At 38.5% G+C, this 17271-nt stretch overlaps 1 protein-coding gene across 2 annotated transcripts; it reads right to left on the reverse strand.

Moving 5' to 3' along the window:
- Positions 1–1257: 1257 nt before the first annotated feature.
- Positions 1258–8505, reverse strand: LOC306861986 (transcriptional activator protein Pur-alpha-like). 2 transcript variants are annotated; one of them, XM_079404547.1, is made up of 3 exons: positions 8314–8505; positions 3604–4755; positions 1857–2622 (listed from the first exon to the last, which is right to left on the reverse strand). In XM_079404547.1, the coding sequence occupies exon 2, from the start codon at positions 4679–4681 to the stop codon at positions 3818–3820; it is 864 nt and encodes a 287-aa protein (XP_079260673.1). In that variant the 5' UTR covers positions 4682–4755; positions 8314–8505; the 3' UTR covers positions 1857–2622; positions 3604–3817. The 2 variants fall into 2 exon arrangements, with proteins under 2 accessions (XP_079260674.1, XP_079260673.1); XM_079404548.1 differs by lacking the exon at positions 8314–8505 and having other exon boundaries at positions 1258–2622; positions 4013–7720.
- Positions 8506–17271: the final 8766 nt, after the last annotated feature.

The raw sequence follows: 17271 nt of genomic DNA on the forward strand, positions 1-17271 counted from the left end.
ATTTGCAAGTTGTATTTTGTTATATTTGATTTGCACATCCAGACCTGTCATGATTAGTGATTATCATTTTTTTTTTTAAATCAACAAAAGCAGTTGTTTTCTATATTTGTAACATGTTCTTGACATCGAAACTTACTTAAAGTAGGAGAATGCAATGAGAAGTGATTTAAAAAAAGTTTTTTTTTTTTCAAATTTAAAATTTTAGAATCATCATTTATGAAAAATGTAGGCCTACATGTAAAACTAACTCAAATTGCATTTCATCACATGGGCAATGAAAATAAATGTGTTCATAATTCAATCTTAAAAACTGAATTTAATGTCCTTAAACCTATGTAGCATCCCCATATAAGCAGCTCTATTGCATAGTAATTTCAAATCCAAACTACACTGGGGCATGTTTTAAATCAAAAGTTTTAAAAGAGGTTGCTGCAGCACAATACACGCTATTTAATAATAATAATGAAACATAAATAAAACTTAATCATTGGTTTGTTTTGCAGCAAGAACATCAGAAATCTGTTCTACCAAACAGAGATCAGACTTTTTTTTCTTTTTTTTTACAAAATATGACACATGAAGAGAGCAAGAGATCCAGTTCAAATGAAATCCCGAGAATCAAGGCAGCAATATTTTGTGAACATGTATGAAGATTTAGTATAAGGCACAATTAAGACATAAAATAAGACTCATTCTTGAATTGACAAATGTATATGATTTTTCATGATACATTCAACAGAATGGCCGTTGAACTGCAGCTCAAACAGTATCAATAATAATAATAAAAAAAACTAATGTTATTATGGTTATTATTCTGAGAAAGATCCCTTCAGTCATACTGTAGTAAGAATGAATTTAAGTAAGAATTACCTCTTATTCTTAACAGTCCCGTTCTGAAAAATATATGATGATAAAAGACTTGGATACGATCACACATTCCTTAGAAAATGTAGTGGTAGTGTTAGTGCACATTATTACATTGGTTAACCACTGGAACCAATCAACAGTACCCATACAGGAAAAGGAGATTGCATCAAAATGACATTATGACATGTGTTATTACACATCAGTTAGTCTGCATGCTTCAGGTCATAATTCTGTTCCTTTAAAAGTGCTACATCAACTGTGTGTACACCGAGAAAACTTAATTGAAGCCAGAGCCACAACATCAACCACTACCTGAACTGTTGCACACGAGAAAAAGAAACACAGAAACATTGAAACTGAACATTCTTTTCGTGAGAAGTGGGTAAATTAACATTTCCTTTTATTTTTTTTAATTTGTAAAATGTACATAAATTATATTTGACGCATAACCGCCGAATTAGTAATTTAGTGAACCTCTTTGCAAAGGGAAGGAACATAAGTTAAGAGATAAAGACAAAAAATTATAATAACGGCACAAGGCATTCCTTGTTGAGATAATTTTCAAACAAACATTGGTCATTGGACATTTTTCTCCAGCTGGGAAAGCAATGTGCTACTGAAGAGAGAAGAGGTCATCACACACCTTCATCATTAGAATCATCCCATGTATGTATTTGTAGGGAAATTAAGGATACATATTCATTGCCCCTTACCCAAAGGCCATCACACCCCCATCGTTTCATTCCAGTAACCCCCAGCCCTCCCACGTCAAGAGGAACAGAGATGAAACGGGCGCGTTTATGACATGAACGTTCACAAAAAGTGCAGACAGGATAGATAACTCCTAAGTGTTCGCTTCACCTGGGTGAAACTTGTTCATTAAAATTGGTTTCTTTTCCAGATACAGACCTTTTTTAAGTGCAGATAAAGGCTTTAAAGAAATAAAGACCTTTTAAAGAAATAAACGTGGAATTCAGCCACATGCTTTTCAAATATTAATCATATATTTAATTGATATACATATATTGCCAACATTGGCACTTTCAATATTGCACACAGTAATGAAATATAGCACTGGGAAGAGAAAGAAAAAAATCAAACTTTGTGAAGCAAAGTTTCCAAAATTACAAATTACGTGAAGCAACATTGAAAAGATAGAAGAAAGGGGAAAAAAAATCCTGGCCACACCCCTCGACTAAGCTTTTGGTCTGTGACAGTGACACACTACTACCAAAATATAGAGAGGCTTCAGTACGGAAGTTTACCTCACACAAAGGAGTTTGTTTAGAAGCACTAAACATCCTTTTGTCTGGGATGTAGCTTCTAATACACTTTTGTCAAGGTGAGGAAAAATGCCTAGGTGATCTCTGAGTCACTCGTTGTGATCAGAATGATTTGCTTTTGGATAGAACAGACCACGAGTTATGCAATAGCATACGGGAGGGCCAGAGCCAAACAAAACCAGACGAGAAAAAGAAAGGGGAAAAGAAAAATGAAGAAAATCCAAACTTAGATCCAAAGTACCAGCCAGTGTATAAGTATGCGGAATCTGTAAGGCACCAGGTTGTTTAATGCTGAAGAGTATGCTCCCCAACAAGTTTCATTAAAGTCAGGGTCTCCCAACACAGGTCCTCAAGGGCCCCCATGGAAAAAGGGCTTTCGTTTTAAAAGACTTGTCATTGATGTCTGATCAAACAGTCAAAGGAGTTGATATATTATCTTAGTATGTACACGTACTTCTCGGACAATTCGTTCCTTAAAAGAAAAAAAACAAGTATTAATTAAACTACCTGACCAAACATTACTGACATTATGGACATTGAAACCATTACAGAGATGAGTCCTTGAGGACGAACATTGAGAAATCCACCTCAATGTGGCTGTGTATAGGTCAACATGCAACTACAGCATTCCTTGGCGCCACTCATCCCCTCATTGGTAGACTGATAATATAAATTTCTATATATATATTTCTTTTTAAACCCTTTAACAGATTGTTTGTCAAATCCCCCACTAAAAACGTGGGTTGTTTTCTTCTCCACTCTAATACATCTGATTCACAAAATCATACCTTGTATGTTTTTCTACATGAGCATTTTCATACGTTTCTTTGTATGTTTGTATCGAGGGGTCTGGTTTCGTTACAAAAAGGTTTTTGAGAGCGCTTTCTCTTCTGTTGTCATTGCTCTTACTTATTAAGTACCTTTTTTTAATACACTGTGCATGACAACGAGACACAAATACATAGCATATCATCTGCATGACAAGAACTTCAATTAAAAAAATACACTGGTAATACTCCTCAGAATGTTTGTGAAGAGGTCGCCCACCGCCTCTGGACGCTTGCGCACAGCGACCACTCGCTCTGCTCATCCCTGTACCTCTGTCAATCAACAGGTTGATATTTTTTCCCTCCCATCAGGGTTCCTATCTAGCCCTCAGGTGATGCTTGGAATATCTAGTGGCATGGCTACCATGACAACCTCTTCAGATGACTCGAAAATTTGGTTAAAAAAACTAAAACATCTGATTTGTGCTGAAGTCATTAGCTCACACTTAAAGGAACCGCTTCCTCGTAATCTCGGCAATAACTCCATTGCAAACACTTTTTATAATATCTTGGAACGTGTAAAAAAGTTATCGGTTAATAAGGGAAAAAGAAACACTCAGTTCTGTTGTCGTCAAGTAGGAAACAGTTCATATATAATGTTATTACTTGGTTTAGCAGCCGCTTACTGTATTAATGGTGCGTAAGTGGATGATATCCAGCGATGGGTGGACTGTCAGTCTGTGGAGGTTTGTATTTTTTGTGGGTAGTGCTCCCTTGAAGTTAAACAGTTACTTATCTTTTATGTATCTCTCTCTCTTTTTTTTTTTTTACAGCAAAGTATGTAGAATTTCTCTTTAGGTTATTCGGATTTTTTTTTTTTTTGCATGTTTCTCTCTACTATCAATCCTCCTCCCCGTCGTCTCCGTGCATCTCCTCTTGTTGCTGCTGCTGAAGATCGCATGCCCTTTTTTCCCGTTGTTTCTCTTGAATCTTTTTCATTTCGTCTGCGTATTTACAGAAAGTGCTGCCGAATTTCGACCACACTTTGTAGGGCACTGTTATAGAGTTGCGATAGGTGGGCTTGACTTCGCTTACCCTCATGAACACCCCGTACTTATTGGAGCCCACGTCAAAGAAAAAGCGCTTGTTGTCCACAGTTAACGAGGTTCCCTCGGGCAGCTCCGCAGGCTCGTCCTCCACTCCGTAGTCGTCGATGAGTTTGGCGAGCGCGTCGCGAAACTCGATAAGTCCCTGGGCTGGAAGAGCGATGGTCTGGCCTTGTGTGGCTCCCAAGCCGGGCCCCCGGTTGACGGTCTGCCGGATCCTCAGAAAGCGGCCCCTCTGGTTCTCCTTCAGATCCATGTAGTACTTCCGATTCTCCCGCACCAGAAACTCACTCTTCAGCGCCCGCCGCGGCTCATCCTGCGCTATGTCTGGATTACTCGGCCCTAACTGGGCATAGTGCTCGATGAAGTCCCCCAGGTAGTCGCGGAACTCGACAGCCACAGACATGGAGAGAGTGAGTCGGCTCTTGTTTCCCCCGGCCCCGACTTCTGCTATCTTCAAGAAGCGGCCTTTCGCGTTCTGCTTTACGTCTAGATAGAAGCGCTTGTTCTGGATGTCAACCCGCTTCGAGGCGAGCTCCTGCGTCTCGTGCTGCAGCCCGGAAGCCGAGCCCGCCCCTCCTGTCACTGGGTGCACGGAACCGACACCCGGGCCCGTGGCTGCTCCTCCCTGCTCACTTCCACTGTCTCTGTCCGCCATGATGCTGCCTGCCTTCTCCCTCTGTCTTACTGCAAGCCTACTGCCAAGCAGCCACGCCACCGCTCTCGCGAGATCTGTGTGAGGAGAGGAGACGAGCGCTGTTCAGACCTGTGCAGAATCCGAATAAATTAATCGTACAGAAGGTCTAACACTGCAGCCCCGCTCTCTAATCACACATTATGCCTGTCCTGGAAGATGACGAAAAATTAAATTCAAAGCAAAAGTAAGCAATTCAGTTCGTTGCGTAATGAGTGTGTGCTGCCTTCACCGCGTATCTTAATATAGGCTAGAACATTTTTCACTGCTGTCAATGTATTTTAGTCTAGGCTATATGCAGTCGTTACAAAAAGCTATTTGCTTAAGTTTCGTTGTCCTTTAAGTTTTATCCAAGTTTAAAGCTTAGGAAACTAATTATTAAACAGTGCTTAAAATGGTACGGGAGATTAAATGTTGCCGAAAACGTAAAAAATGCATGAGTTTTCTATATGCGAAGTGATAGAAATTGATTTAATTCTTAATGATATCGCTCACCCATCCCGCTATTTAGCCTACGAATATTAAATGCGAAATTTAGCAAAATATAAACTGGCTAATAATAAACGTTTCGGAGCAGACCGGTTGTATTTGGTTAGGATTTCATTTAGTTCATCCTTCACTTCGGCTTTTTTCTTTTTTTTTTTGTCATGGCAAAAATAAAATAGCTTATTGGAAATAATTTTTTCAGATGCATTCGTATTGATGCACGGATGCACAATGCATTAAATGGCTATGATTTTGAGCTACTAAATAGCTCAATTCAATAGGCTTTGATTTCTTCAGCTTTTAAGGTGGTTGAATTTTATTTGGGTAACGCCGTGAGTTATTACATACTACAGTTTCTGTAGGTTTATGTTAGGCACTTACCTATAGGCTACAGTGTGAGTTATTTTCATCCAGCAGCCTATATTTAACATAAGTTGCTGTCTGCATTTATACCAGATGCAAATCATTCATTGTAATCAACTACATACCCAAATATTTGTTGTTTTGTAGTTGTTCACCTTTTATCATCGAAAAAAATCTCCTTGTAAAAAATCTAAGCAATTAACGGAGGTTTCTAATTAAATCAAGCCTCAGCGTCGCCTGCATGTAAAATTAAGGAAGTTTGCGTGTCCGAAAAGGCTTTTGTGATATTGTATTCAAGGTCTGTTTGAAGAAAATGATGTAGGCTAGGCCTAACTGTTGAATTTTAGGGTTAACATAGCCTAGCCTATATGTTTTCAAATTTACATTGATACAGTTGTGATGGATGCTTTCCAAAGCGATTAAGAGTAATAAGTGTTGTATGACCGTTATAAGCAGGAGAATATATCTCTAAACGTAGCGTGCATATTATAAGAACACTAACACTTTTCATGCAGTTCGTCTCAATACAGCTGTAGCGTTTCTCAGATATTATATATTACAAAATAGAAAACATTTATTGCGTAAGCATAGGCAAATGAGTAATGGGTTTCTGGCATTTGTATAGGCATATTTGTTAAAAACACTAGATTAAACGAGTAAAATAGGCTCATATAATTTACAAAAATATGTAGAATGCATAGCCATAATGTTAATCTAATCTAAATGCTTTGTTTCTTACTATTTTCTTTGTCAATCCGCACATACCCCATATGATTAATTAAAAAATGTTTGGCAATGTAATACCAAATTAAAAAATGATTTATTGGGTTATAAACATGCTTTTCAAAGCAAACTGTTTTATAAATGTAGAAATGCCTCACTTTGATTTCGTTTTTTATTAGTTATTAGATTATTTGCGTGTTTTCCTGTAGTTGTAAAAAATATTGGCCATGTTTAAACCCACAGGTATTTTACAAAAATATCAACCAAAAATCGATTGGATAATTGCACTAATGTTTTGAATTCATTTTCTTCAACTTCCTTGAACTGCTCTGTAATTTAATTGAAATTGTCAGCATTAACTCTGGAAAATAAACGTTTATTATTTTTTCACGCATCCAAGAATTGATTCTCTCTAATCATTTAGTTTAGGAAACATTTAAATAATTTTGCAGCGTGTTCGTTAACAATTAGTACAATTGTGATAGACGTATCGGATTTGACAAGCAAAACGCATTTTTCAGAGGTGGGGTTGCACATTGAAATATTCTGATGCGTCTAATCATACCTTTTTACTTTCATAATTGAGCTGTGGACACAAGAAATTACAGATCGTCATTAATAAACAATTTTCTTGCCCATTAATGTTATTTTAATCTTAAAGTTTAAACTATAATACCAATGCAAGCTATAAAAGAAAGAACAAAAAGTTAAAATATAAAATCTCCTAATACGTACATACATACAACATAGAATTTATCTCCTTTTAAATACGTATAATTTAGATAAATATGTTCACTGATGCATGTCTTGAAATATATATATTCAACATCCATATTATTACAACAGTAGGCAAGCCTACTATAATAATAAATGTTCAATTGAGAGAGCCTCGACGTGTTTTCCATGCATTTTTCCAGGCATTTTAGTGTGTTTGTATGTTTGTGCGAGAGGTAATAAACGGGAAAAAAGGCATATGCATGCAATTTTAGCTCAGTACTCCAAATAAAGATATAAGGAACATGCAGAGTTTAATGCACGCCTTGGAATAGAAACACTGAAAATGACTGAAATTCAGAAATGCTGTAATTTGATGGAATGAACATGTACATTACCAGACCATTTATTTGTTCAGTGTTTAATGTTTCTCTAAAGACCGAGCACACGTCGAATACAAACAGCATTCATAAACATCGGGCCTGTATAGTTATGAAAAAGTTATAAAATGTACTCAATTGCTTACACATATCAAGTCTATTCAAGTATATTCTTTAATAAATAGCCTACACATTAAAGTCTAGTCTACTCTAGCATATGTTTTCATAAATCAAGTGCAGAAAGAGGTTTTAATATACAACAAATTAAATATAAAATAAATACATTTAAACAATGTTTGCATTCCAGGCAATTAAGTGTCTAAGACAAGTGAGTTTCCTCCTGATTAAAAAAAAAAAAAAAAAATTATAGGCCTAATAATAATTATATTAAACATAAAAGTTAGTGGTCCCTAACTTTATGTGGCCTGTTGCTTACTAGAATGAAGAATGCCTTAACTGGTCATTCCTAATTGTTACTAAACATTTTGTCATTTGAAACTTCTAATGCACGTGTAAACTCCTTGACATGGGCCTAACACTAGTGACAGTGCGTAAAAAAAAGACATTGAGTGAAGGAAAGAGGGACCGTCGACACCAATTCATGAGCGTCACTTAAAGGTGTGCTTGTTTTTTTTGGTCTAAGGTGAACTCTGTGAGCTTGAACTCATAACGGTATGTCACAGTCACACTATGGCACACTGGATTTGCCGCAACAGACAGCCTTGCTGTCTGTCAGCACTGTAAACAGTTAACGAGTTTGCGCAAGCAGTCTGTGATATCTGCTCACGGCTGCGAACATTAATTCCGTGGTTGTTATACTGACAGAAAAAACAAGTATACCGCGGAATACCATGACATATGATCGTAAAGTGCTGTGCTGTTGCCAAGTCGCAGACCTCATAACGAGCGACGTGGTTCGGCATATCTTACCCCGCTCAGTCTGCAGGCAGAGCGTTAGCCCCTGTGCAAGCCCTTCGCAGTGGAACACTGTCAGAAACAAAGATGAAAACCTGTAAGCCTCGAAGGCCTACTGTAAACACTGTCGCGGTGCCGCTTCACCGATGCGCCGTTCACAAGATGGAACGAAAGAGCAAGTCGTGGCATGGAGACGGACGCACGCACGAGCTCAGCGCTGTGTGCGTGGAGTCTGATGTCAGCACGCTCAGCTGGGGAAAAGCAAACAGCTCTTGCGCCTCGCACTGTTGCTTTCGCGTTATTGCAGCTGAACGTGCTGTTTTAGCTGTTTTGATATTGGAGAATACTTGACATACATCTCATATGAAATTTATTCCGAGTATTCGGCGTGCTAGAAGCTGCAAATGTCGTAGAATCGAAAACTAGAGTCACGTTTTTACTGGGTTGTTAAATTGTGCACGCTAAAGTAATATGCACATGTGGTTTATTAACTTCCTTTCTCAGTGGTTATAAAAACAATAAATAATCAAACAAAAATATATTGGTTCGATTATGTAGCTTTATCGTGCGAGTTCTATCAAAGTGGGTTGTTTCAAATAACCCTGAAGTAGGCCTAGTTCACTTGTCGACCAATGTTATCTAGAATTAATTTGCTGAAAAACGTATGAATGTAACCTGATTAAGTTTTTAAATCTTCCAAGTCAACTCAGGATTTTGGGGTTAATTTACGGTGCTTAAATAAACCATTAAATACTTTTCATTTTTAAGGGTGTAGCAAACTGCAGTGGGGACTAACTTATTAAAACATAATAAAAAGTTTGTAGTGTTAAGAAAAGCTTGAATAAGCTCTTTATCTTATCTGATATGATCAACTGGTTTATAGAGATAGGATGACTTGAAGCCTAAAAGTGTCATGTTATCACGTGTACACGTGGACTGTGTCATGTCTTAATTTTCGGATTAATTTAAAGTGCTTGTACCGTGTAAAGAATCATTTCGTTAAACTCATATTTTACTTTGTAGTTCAGTGTAGTTTGGTTGGTGGGAGGTCGCGGGCAGCGCTGTTTCAGAACCATGGACAGTAACCGCCGAGTCCCGCCACTGCGTTTCTAATAATCGATCAGATTTGGGTTTTGTTTTTAGCGAGTTGGTGCAGTGTGCCTGTGTAACCTATAAGTAATTAAGAAACTTGTAATCCACTTCCACATTTCTGAACCACTAACGTAAAGATCAAGAAGTGTTTAGGCATGGATTTCATTCCACAAAAAGGGGGCGTTTATGTTGAACTTTTATGTTGAGCTTTTAACATACGATATTATAGCCTTAGGTAGGCCTATATTCTTAACACATCATCTAAAAATAACATTTTCGTCATCTTTTGCTGTTTTTGTATTAGACTGAATAATTATATATAGCAATAAATGCATTTTTATATTATTTTTTTATTTGCATTTTTTAAATTTATTTATTATATTTTATATATCATTACATTTTATTAAAAGTTTTAAATTAATGTAATGAAATTATTTATTAATTAATTAAATACTTTCTTTCAAGATAACCTGGTAAGGACAAGCATTTCCTCTTTTGAATTCCTTTATACATGTTCGACACATGCATACATTTTTATAGCAATTATATGATTATTAGAATGTAGAAGTAGAAACATTGGTATTAAACCTCGCACACGCTAAATGAGCTGTAAAACTGTCAACCCTTTTCTTTTTGAAGGCCTATACCACAACGTTTTAATTACTAATTTAACTTGATATGGCACAATGCACCACTTCAACACTTAAAATACACTTTGTCTAATAGAATGTGTAAAATAAATATTTACATTTCATATATCTCTGAAATCACATTTTTTAGGTCCTGTCAGTTAGGCCATAAACACTATAGCTTGGTTTTATTTATTTTCTTAAGGGAAGCATTCAGCAACCTACAGATAAGCAGTGAAATCTCAGCAAGGGTCAGTTTATGAACTATCACCACTGTGGCTTGTGCAGGACCCTAACCCCCAGTTACTCCAATTAAGGGTCATTAGTCCTGGAGTACTGTTTTGTACTGTGTACTGTTCGTTCATTTAAAATTGAATAAATTAAAACGTCTGAGGGACTACAACTTGCGCTATTTATTACCCATGGTTCCCCACAGTCATCTCACAAGTTAGAAAGGTGTTTTGGCTTCCTCTGTGTGCGCACAGAACAGCAGATGTCGCCCTTAGTGAAGTTGTAGCTGCGCTCCTTTGCAGATCCACAGGTTCAGCCTTCATTTAGTACAGGATTTAGGTTATTTCACGTATCGTTCCTAACCGGTTAAAGTCTAATATTGATATTTATCATCTCCTTTTAAACAGTTCGTGCGTGCCAAGTATGTCTGTAAATGCTGTACCATCTTGTGCACATATTTTGCGTTTGATGCAGTCTGCTGCTACATTCGTGATGTTCCTTCATTTCATTTGTTAAAAATGTTCTCATTCGTCCAGGCATCAGCAATGCAACGGATACCAGACGTAGCCTATAGATTTGATGCAACGCCTCACTATCATTTTTTTTTCTCTGAGGCAGAACGGCGAATGTGACCTGAATGCAGGGCATGATTTAGTAATGGAATGAGACGCAAAACTCATTCAAAGCTCATTCATGCGCACTGTTAGCCATCGCGCTCAAAGCAGCGCAAACCTCTGCGGTGCTCTAACGATTTACTGGGATATTTGAGGCGGGCGCTTCCCTTGCACCATACATCTTGGTGTTTTTTTTGTTTGATGTTTGTTTGTTTGTTTTTTGTTTTTCTTTTTTTTTTTAATTCGAGGATTGGCGATGGGAGAGATCATGGATTGACCATTTTTCTCGGGGTGTCGGAGACTAAAGACGCACACGCCGGCGCATAGGCGTTCGTTTCAGCACCCCAGCCGTGAGTCTTGCCCAGATAGATCGGGGTGGCGGATAGAGACGGGGCGCGAGGGACACGGCAACAGCTTTTTGTCGCTACGAAAGTGGATTCTTACAACGTTTGTGCTGAGGGGATATGGAAAGTAGCCCTAATAGTTTACTGCAGCATTTCACATTCGACTGCAGTGGAAGATACACGGCAGCCAGTGGCGAGTAGGGCGCGCTCACCACTGCAATTTCGGGGCAAAGATTGACTGGCGGCGTCTTGCGGATACCTGCTCGTGTCTTCGGAGGAGGCAGCGTCCACGACTTTCCCTGCATTTTACGATGCGCCTCGGAAGAATGCAGTTGAGGGTTATGAATTAACCCAGCAGCATTACGCCGTTTCCGGTTCCCAGCTGGTGTTTCCCGATTGCAAATCTATCGGAAAAAAGCAGCGGATCCCGATGGCATGGACACTTACGCAAGGTCTGCCGCGCCGCCGTGCTACTGGAGCCTATTCACAGTCTCTTCAGCCTTCAACCCAGCTCCACCGCCATCGCCCTGCAGCCCTGCCGCAACGCGACCACCGACCATCGAGCCAAAGCAGGCGGCATGAGGAGGCTTGATTCGGTACACTTATCCATGCTGCTCATCGGGGTCTCCTTCGCCTGCTACTCCCCGAGTCTGAATTCCCTGCAGGACCAGGCTTACAGATCCGCCGTGGTGATTGAGGGCAAGGTGCAGTCCGCGCCTCAGAACGTCTCAACGGAGACGTACAGTGTGAATGTCAAAGTCCTGGACTTGTGGCCGCGAAACAGCGGGGGTCTGGAGCGGGAGCAGCTCGTCACCGTGGGGGAATTTGGCTCGGAGGCTCCGTGCGCCAAAGTGAAGAAGAATCACAAGTATATATTTTTCATGGACCCAACTGATGAACCCTTGGTTTTTAAAGCGTCGTTTGCGCCCTTAGATACGAGTGGGAAAAATCTGAAAAAAGATGTTGGGAGGATCTTGTGTGAAGACTGCGGTAAGTTTATGCCCACAAAATGCTTGTGCAGAGGCTTGCAAATTGACATTGGCCGTCGGCTTCGGTTGTATGCTTATGTGTGGTGCGGATGACATCCAAATGTTTGGTGTGAGTAACAGATGGGGGCTTGTGGGGGCGTCTCTGCAGCAATATTGGGCAGGAATAAAACGCTTAAAGGTTTTTCGTGGTATCGTCAGACATATGCAAAGACATATGCTTAGGCACACGCGCGCTCGCTGCTCATTTGTAGGATACCAAATTCCTTCCTCAAGACAATTGTAATAAACTAACAGTGTTCATGGCGGAGCCATCAGACAGGGCCCACAGCTTTTATGTTCGGATATGAAAAGGTATAAGGTCAGAATGACTCAGAATATCTTCAACTGTAGCCGTCAGAACCTAAAGCTCATTGCGCTGTTGGGAATAGAAAGTTGCTGGTCTGCGCTTGTGTAATGGGCCTTCAGAACAACTGCACTGGGAGTGGAGCCTTTAAAACTCCACTCAGGACGCGGGGAATATCTTCCAGCCAACAGTTATGTGTCACCTGTTTGCACGCAGCATTTTTATGACCTTTGTATAATAAGAAATTCGATAGTTCCCACCGGTTTTTTTGTTTTTTTGTTTTATCATGACGGCATGTTCCTCGAAAGCACATTTTAACCTTCAGTTATTGGCTACTTTTGATTCAAAGCGGAAACTCTAATCTCACTCTCACAATTGCAAAGAAAAAATGACACTACCTCTGTTTCTTAGTGTTGTGATATAACTAGAAGTTGATACCATTCTGTGAGTGAATGAGTATCAGGTCACCGTGTTTTCCACAGGCCTACCGTCAGAGGGCTTCTACTTGTAACGCGTTTAGATGGTCGCTGTCCAGGGTGCTGTACCGTCCTCTGCTCTTCTAATGAACGAGTACGCGAGAAACACCTAGTCTAAAAAATATGAATGTAAATATGCTATGTTTATGTAACTAGTGCATAAGTTAATATTTTCCTTACCAAGAGCAACTTTTAAATTAGATACTTTGCTACTTAGTATCCCAGTGCAAGTAGCCTAACTATTGTTAACAATTCGAAAAATGTTGTCTATGGTAACTAAAATACCAACTGTTCACTTCCAAATATGTATTCCAGTTGTTGCTGGTATCTATTCCAGTTTTATTATTAATTCTTCATAGGTACTAATGCACCTACTAGCACTTACTTATTATATAGTAATGTCTATTCCATTTTTTATTGGTGTTGGTAAGACTTTTAAATTTTCTATTATATTAACATTTCTATTGTGAATATGTACTTTATAGTTAAATGTAAAATATATAGGCCTACTAAAAAATAACTTTAACTAAGTGCACAACCTCATGAAAGCCAGACTAAATTATGCCTGCTCAGACCCGCATCAGCTCTTAGTTTGAAAATATACAGTTGTTATTGCTGTGTAAATACATTCATGACACCTCTGAGTAGCATTAAACAGTCTGTGTAAAGACACATAAAACACAGCCTGTGTAAAGTGACATAAAAATGTCACTTTAGAGGCACTTCTGTGCTGCCTATGCAGTGTAAATTTGGCACTAGAGAGCTAATGAATCTAACATGTCTCATTAATTGGCGCTAGTATATAATAAGTACAAAAAAAAAACCTTTTTAGGCAACTTTACACATTGATTTAAGGCTGCTCTGTGCCTACTCAAAATTATGTGTAAAGACTTAATGCTGCATAAACCCAGACTAAATTAAGCATGTTCTAATCCACCTCAGGCCCTAATGTCAAAACATACAGTTGTATTTGCTGTGTAAATGCATTCCTGCAACCTCTGAGCAGCATTAAACCGTCTGAGTAAAGACACCTAAATGCCACATCAGAAGCACTTCTGTGCCACCTTTGCAGTGTAAAATTGGTTTCTGAATTATTATGTTTGCTCAGACCCACCTCAACCCTTAATATCAAAATAGACTGTTGTAATTGCTGTGTAAATGCATTTATGCATCCTCTGAGCAGTATTAAACAGTCTCGATAAAGACACCTAAATGCCACCTCAGAAGTGTTTCTGTGCCACCTTTGAAGTGTAAATTTGGCACTAGAGTGCTAATGAATCTAAATGAAAGATCATTTCATTTAGAAATCTGAAGTCTAAAAAAAAAAAAAAGAATCTAAAAATGCATTCATGCCACTTCTGCGCAGCATTAAACAGTGCTGCTTTTGCAGTGTAAATTTGGTTTTTGAATGGAATGCTAGAATTTATTGCAATACACTAGAATGGGTACTAGTAACAATTGAAATGATTTGAAAGTGTATAGCTGAAAAATTGAGTGCTATGAAGAAGTGCAATAAAAAGTTAAAGAGTCTAATAAAATTACAGTAAAATATTAGTTTACTTTGTAGTAATTGATGTAATGTAAACAAAAGTAACTAGTTTTGAGGATTCGATGTTAAAACACTTGCTACAGTATGCTAGTACATGCAGCTTATGAAAACGTAGTGTTGCAGACAGAGGCCTTGAATCAGAACTATGGTTTAGATTTTTCTAATCTCATCAATAAATTGAAAATCTTGTCCCATGGCTTCTTTTCAATGATCAACGAGTGCTCGCTAGATGACTTTGCAGTTTCTTCTCTCAAGTGAATCTTACCTCTGCATTGAACTAACTTGTGTGATGCAACAGAATTATTTACACCATTTGCTTTGCGATGAGACTGTAGTCTGCCATTCACGTACAGAAACTTTTTCTATTCTGCATGATGCTTCAACATACACGTTTGGTCTGTAATGAATTCAGGGGGCTGCTGCGAAAGATAACGGTCCCGATCTGACCTCCACTGGCATGACTGTATGTCTCTCTGGATAGAGAGCAATTTAAACAGGAAGGCACACGCTTTTCAAATATGTCAGGTCTGACGGGTGCCTCAAGTTTTGAAGATAAAAATATGTTTCTTCTTCGGTCCCTAATGGCTCACCCTAGATTGAAAGCCTGTAAATGCAGGTATTTTGAACCCCCCCCCCCCCCCACACACACACATTTTTTGTAGAGGGAGACCTACATATCACCCATGAGGAGTGACAGGTGGGTGCGCGGGCTTGTGTTTCTCCTCCAAAAATGTGTTTTGCAGTAGATCTTTAGTTAATTATGATTTTGAAACGATCACAGGGAAGGTTTTGTAGTATTTGATGCTCCTCTTCATGTGTGATCCTGATTTTTCCCTTCCCCCTGTGTGGAGGTCACAGCTGCATCTAGGTGGCAGTCCAGAATATGCCAGTGGCTCAATATCATTGATCCGAAAGAGCTCTCGGGCAAAACTGCATGACACAGGCCAAGAATAACAGCTGTTGATTGACAAGCACAGAGGGAAGGACTTATTTCGTAGATGCATATGTTTTTTTTTTTAATAACTATGTAAGGTCAAATCTAAAATTTGAAGGATTTTGGGCGAGACCCAAACACAAAGATCCTGTCATAACAAAATCCCTGTGGATGCTTGACTACCATGGAAAATTTACCTCAGTAAAATAGCGCATGATTCAAAAGGCTGTAACAAGAGAACTGTCTGAGGAGATTTAGTGATGATTGGCCACATATCTCGGCTACAAACTGGATTCGGCCTTGAGAAGGTAATTGGTGACTGCCGTCTTACTGCTGGACACTCGTGGTGGGTTGTCATCTGGGGTAATGGCCATGTTAAAACACTAGTTTTATAAACGTGGTCATATTTAGGATACTAAAGTGGGATTATGCACTCTCTCCAGCATGGACCACTTTTCCATAGCTCCAAGAAAAGAAAATCTCTCTCTGCAGTTCGCCCACACATATTCCCTTCAGACAAACAGGCCTTAGCTCAGAATGTGTTTCAAGAGCTGGACACAAGCAATATGTGAAAACCAGCCAGTTTTGTTGCATTCGGATTGTAAAACGAACCAATATTGGTATGTCATCATTTAATATTTTTGTGTTTATGGTCCATACAGTGGAAGTCAATGGGATCTAATTAGGTTTTGGTCCCCACAGACTTTCATTATATGGACAAAGACAATTGAAACACTCTTTAAATGATCTTCTTTAGTGTTCTTAAAGGGATAGTTCACCCAAAAATGAAAAGCCTGCTATCATTTAATATCTTGGTGTTTTGGTCCCACTGATGTTCATTTTATGGACAAAGAAAGTTGAAACATTATTTAAAATATCACTGTTTGTTTTCTTAAAGGGATAGTTCACCCAAAAATCAAATCTCTAAATAATCTGAAAAGAAGATATTTTGAAGATAGTTGGTTGCCAAACAGTTTTGGTCACCACTGATTTCCATTTCTCATATATACTATATAGTATTATTCCTAGTGAAAAATAAATATACTAAAATGTATTTGAAATAAATTTATTTCATGCTAAGTATACTACAAATACATTTATGTATTTATGTACTAAATAAAAATGGCAGCGGCTATTTGCACTGTGTAAATAGGGATAGACGCTATTTACACTAAGTGCAAGTAGCAATAGATGCTATTTACACCGTGCACTCAGTGTAAATAGCAGTATTTTTTAACCATATGCTATTTACACTAAGTGCAAATAGCTATAGATTCTATTTACACTGTTAAAATAGCAAGATTTTCTGCTATTTATACTACTTATTGCAAATAGTGGCAATTATCTGCACCTCAGTATTGTAGTACATTATAAAACAGTATGCAATATTAACGTACTGAGTGTACATTATAATTTTAATTCAAATTTATTAAATGAATGCCACCTTATTGGGACAATAAAGCCCTCCCTACACCTATCCTAACCCTACCCGATACTTTATTTTGAACTTTTTGATTATGTCCTTCATTTTTATTGAAAATAAATGCCTTTCTGATGCGATATGAGATTTGAAAAGGGAGAAAAAAATGTTTGGCATAAGGTGGGCTCGAACTCGGGTCGATCGCGTCAAAAAGCATGTGCCTTACCATCTACACCACTGAAACTGATGTTAAACTAAATACTTTTTTTTATTGTTGACTAACGCAGTCACATGTTAGTGGGCGGAGTTAGTGTAAATAGCCTTTGCCAACAAGATGGGCTATTTGCACTTA

Source organism: Barbus barbus (assembly GCF_936440315.1).
Source record: "Barbus barbus genome assembly, chromosome: 43".
Taxonomy (NCBI): domain Eukaryota; kingdom Metazoa; phylum Chordata; class Actinopteri; order Cypriniformes; family Cyprinidae; genus Barbus; species Barbus barbus.

Excerpts from the sequence above, each read along its gene's own strand:
- LOC306861986 (XM_079404547.1), bottom strand. The coding sequence starts at position 4,681 with ATGGCGGACAGAGACAGTGGAAGTGAGCAGGGAGGAGCAGCCACGGGC.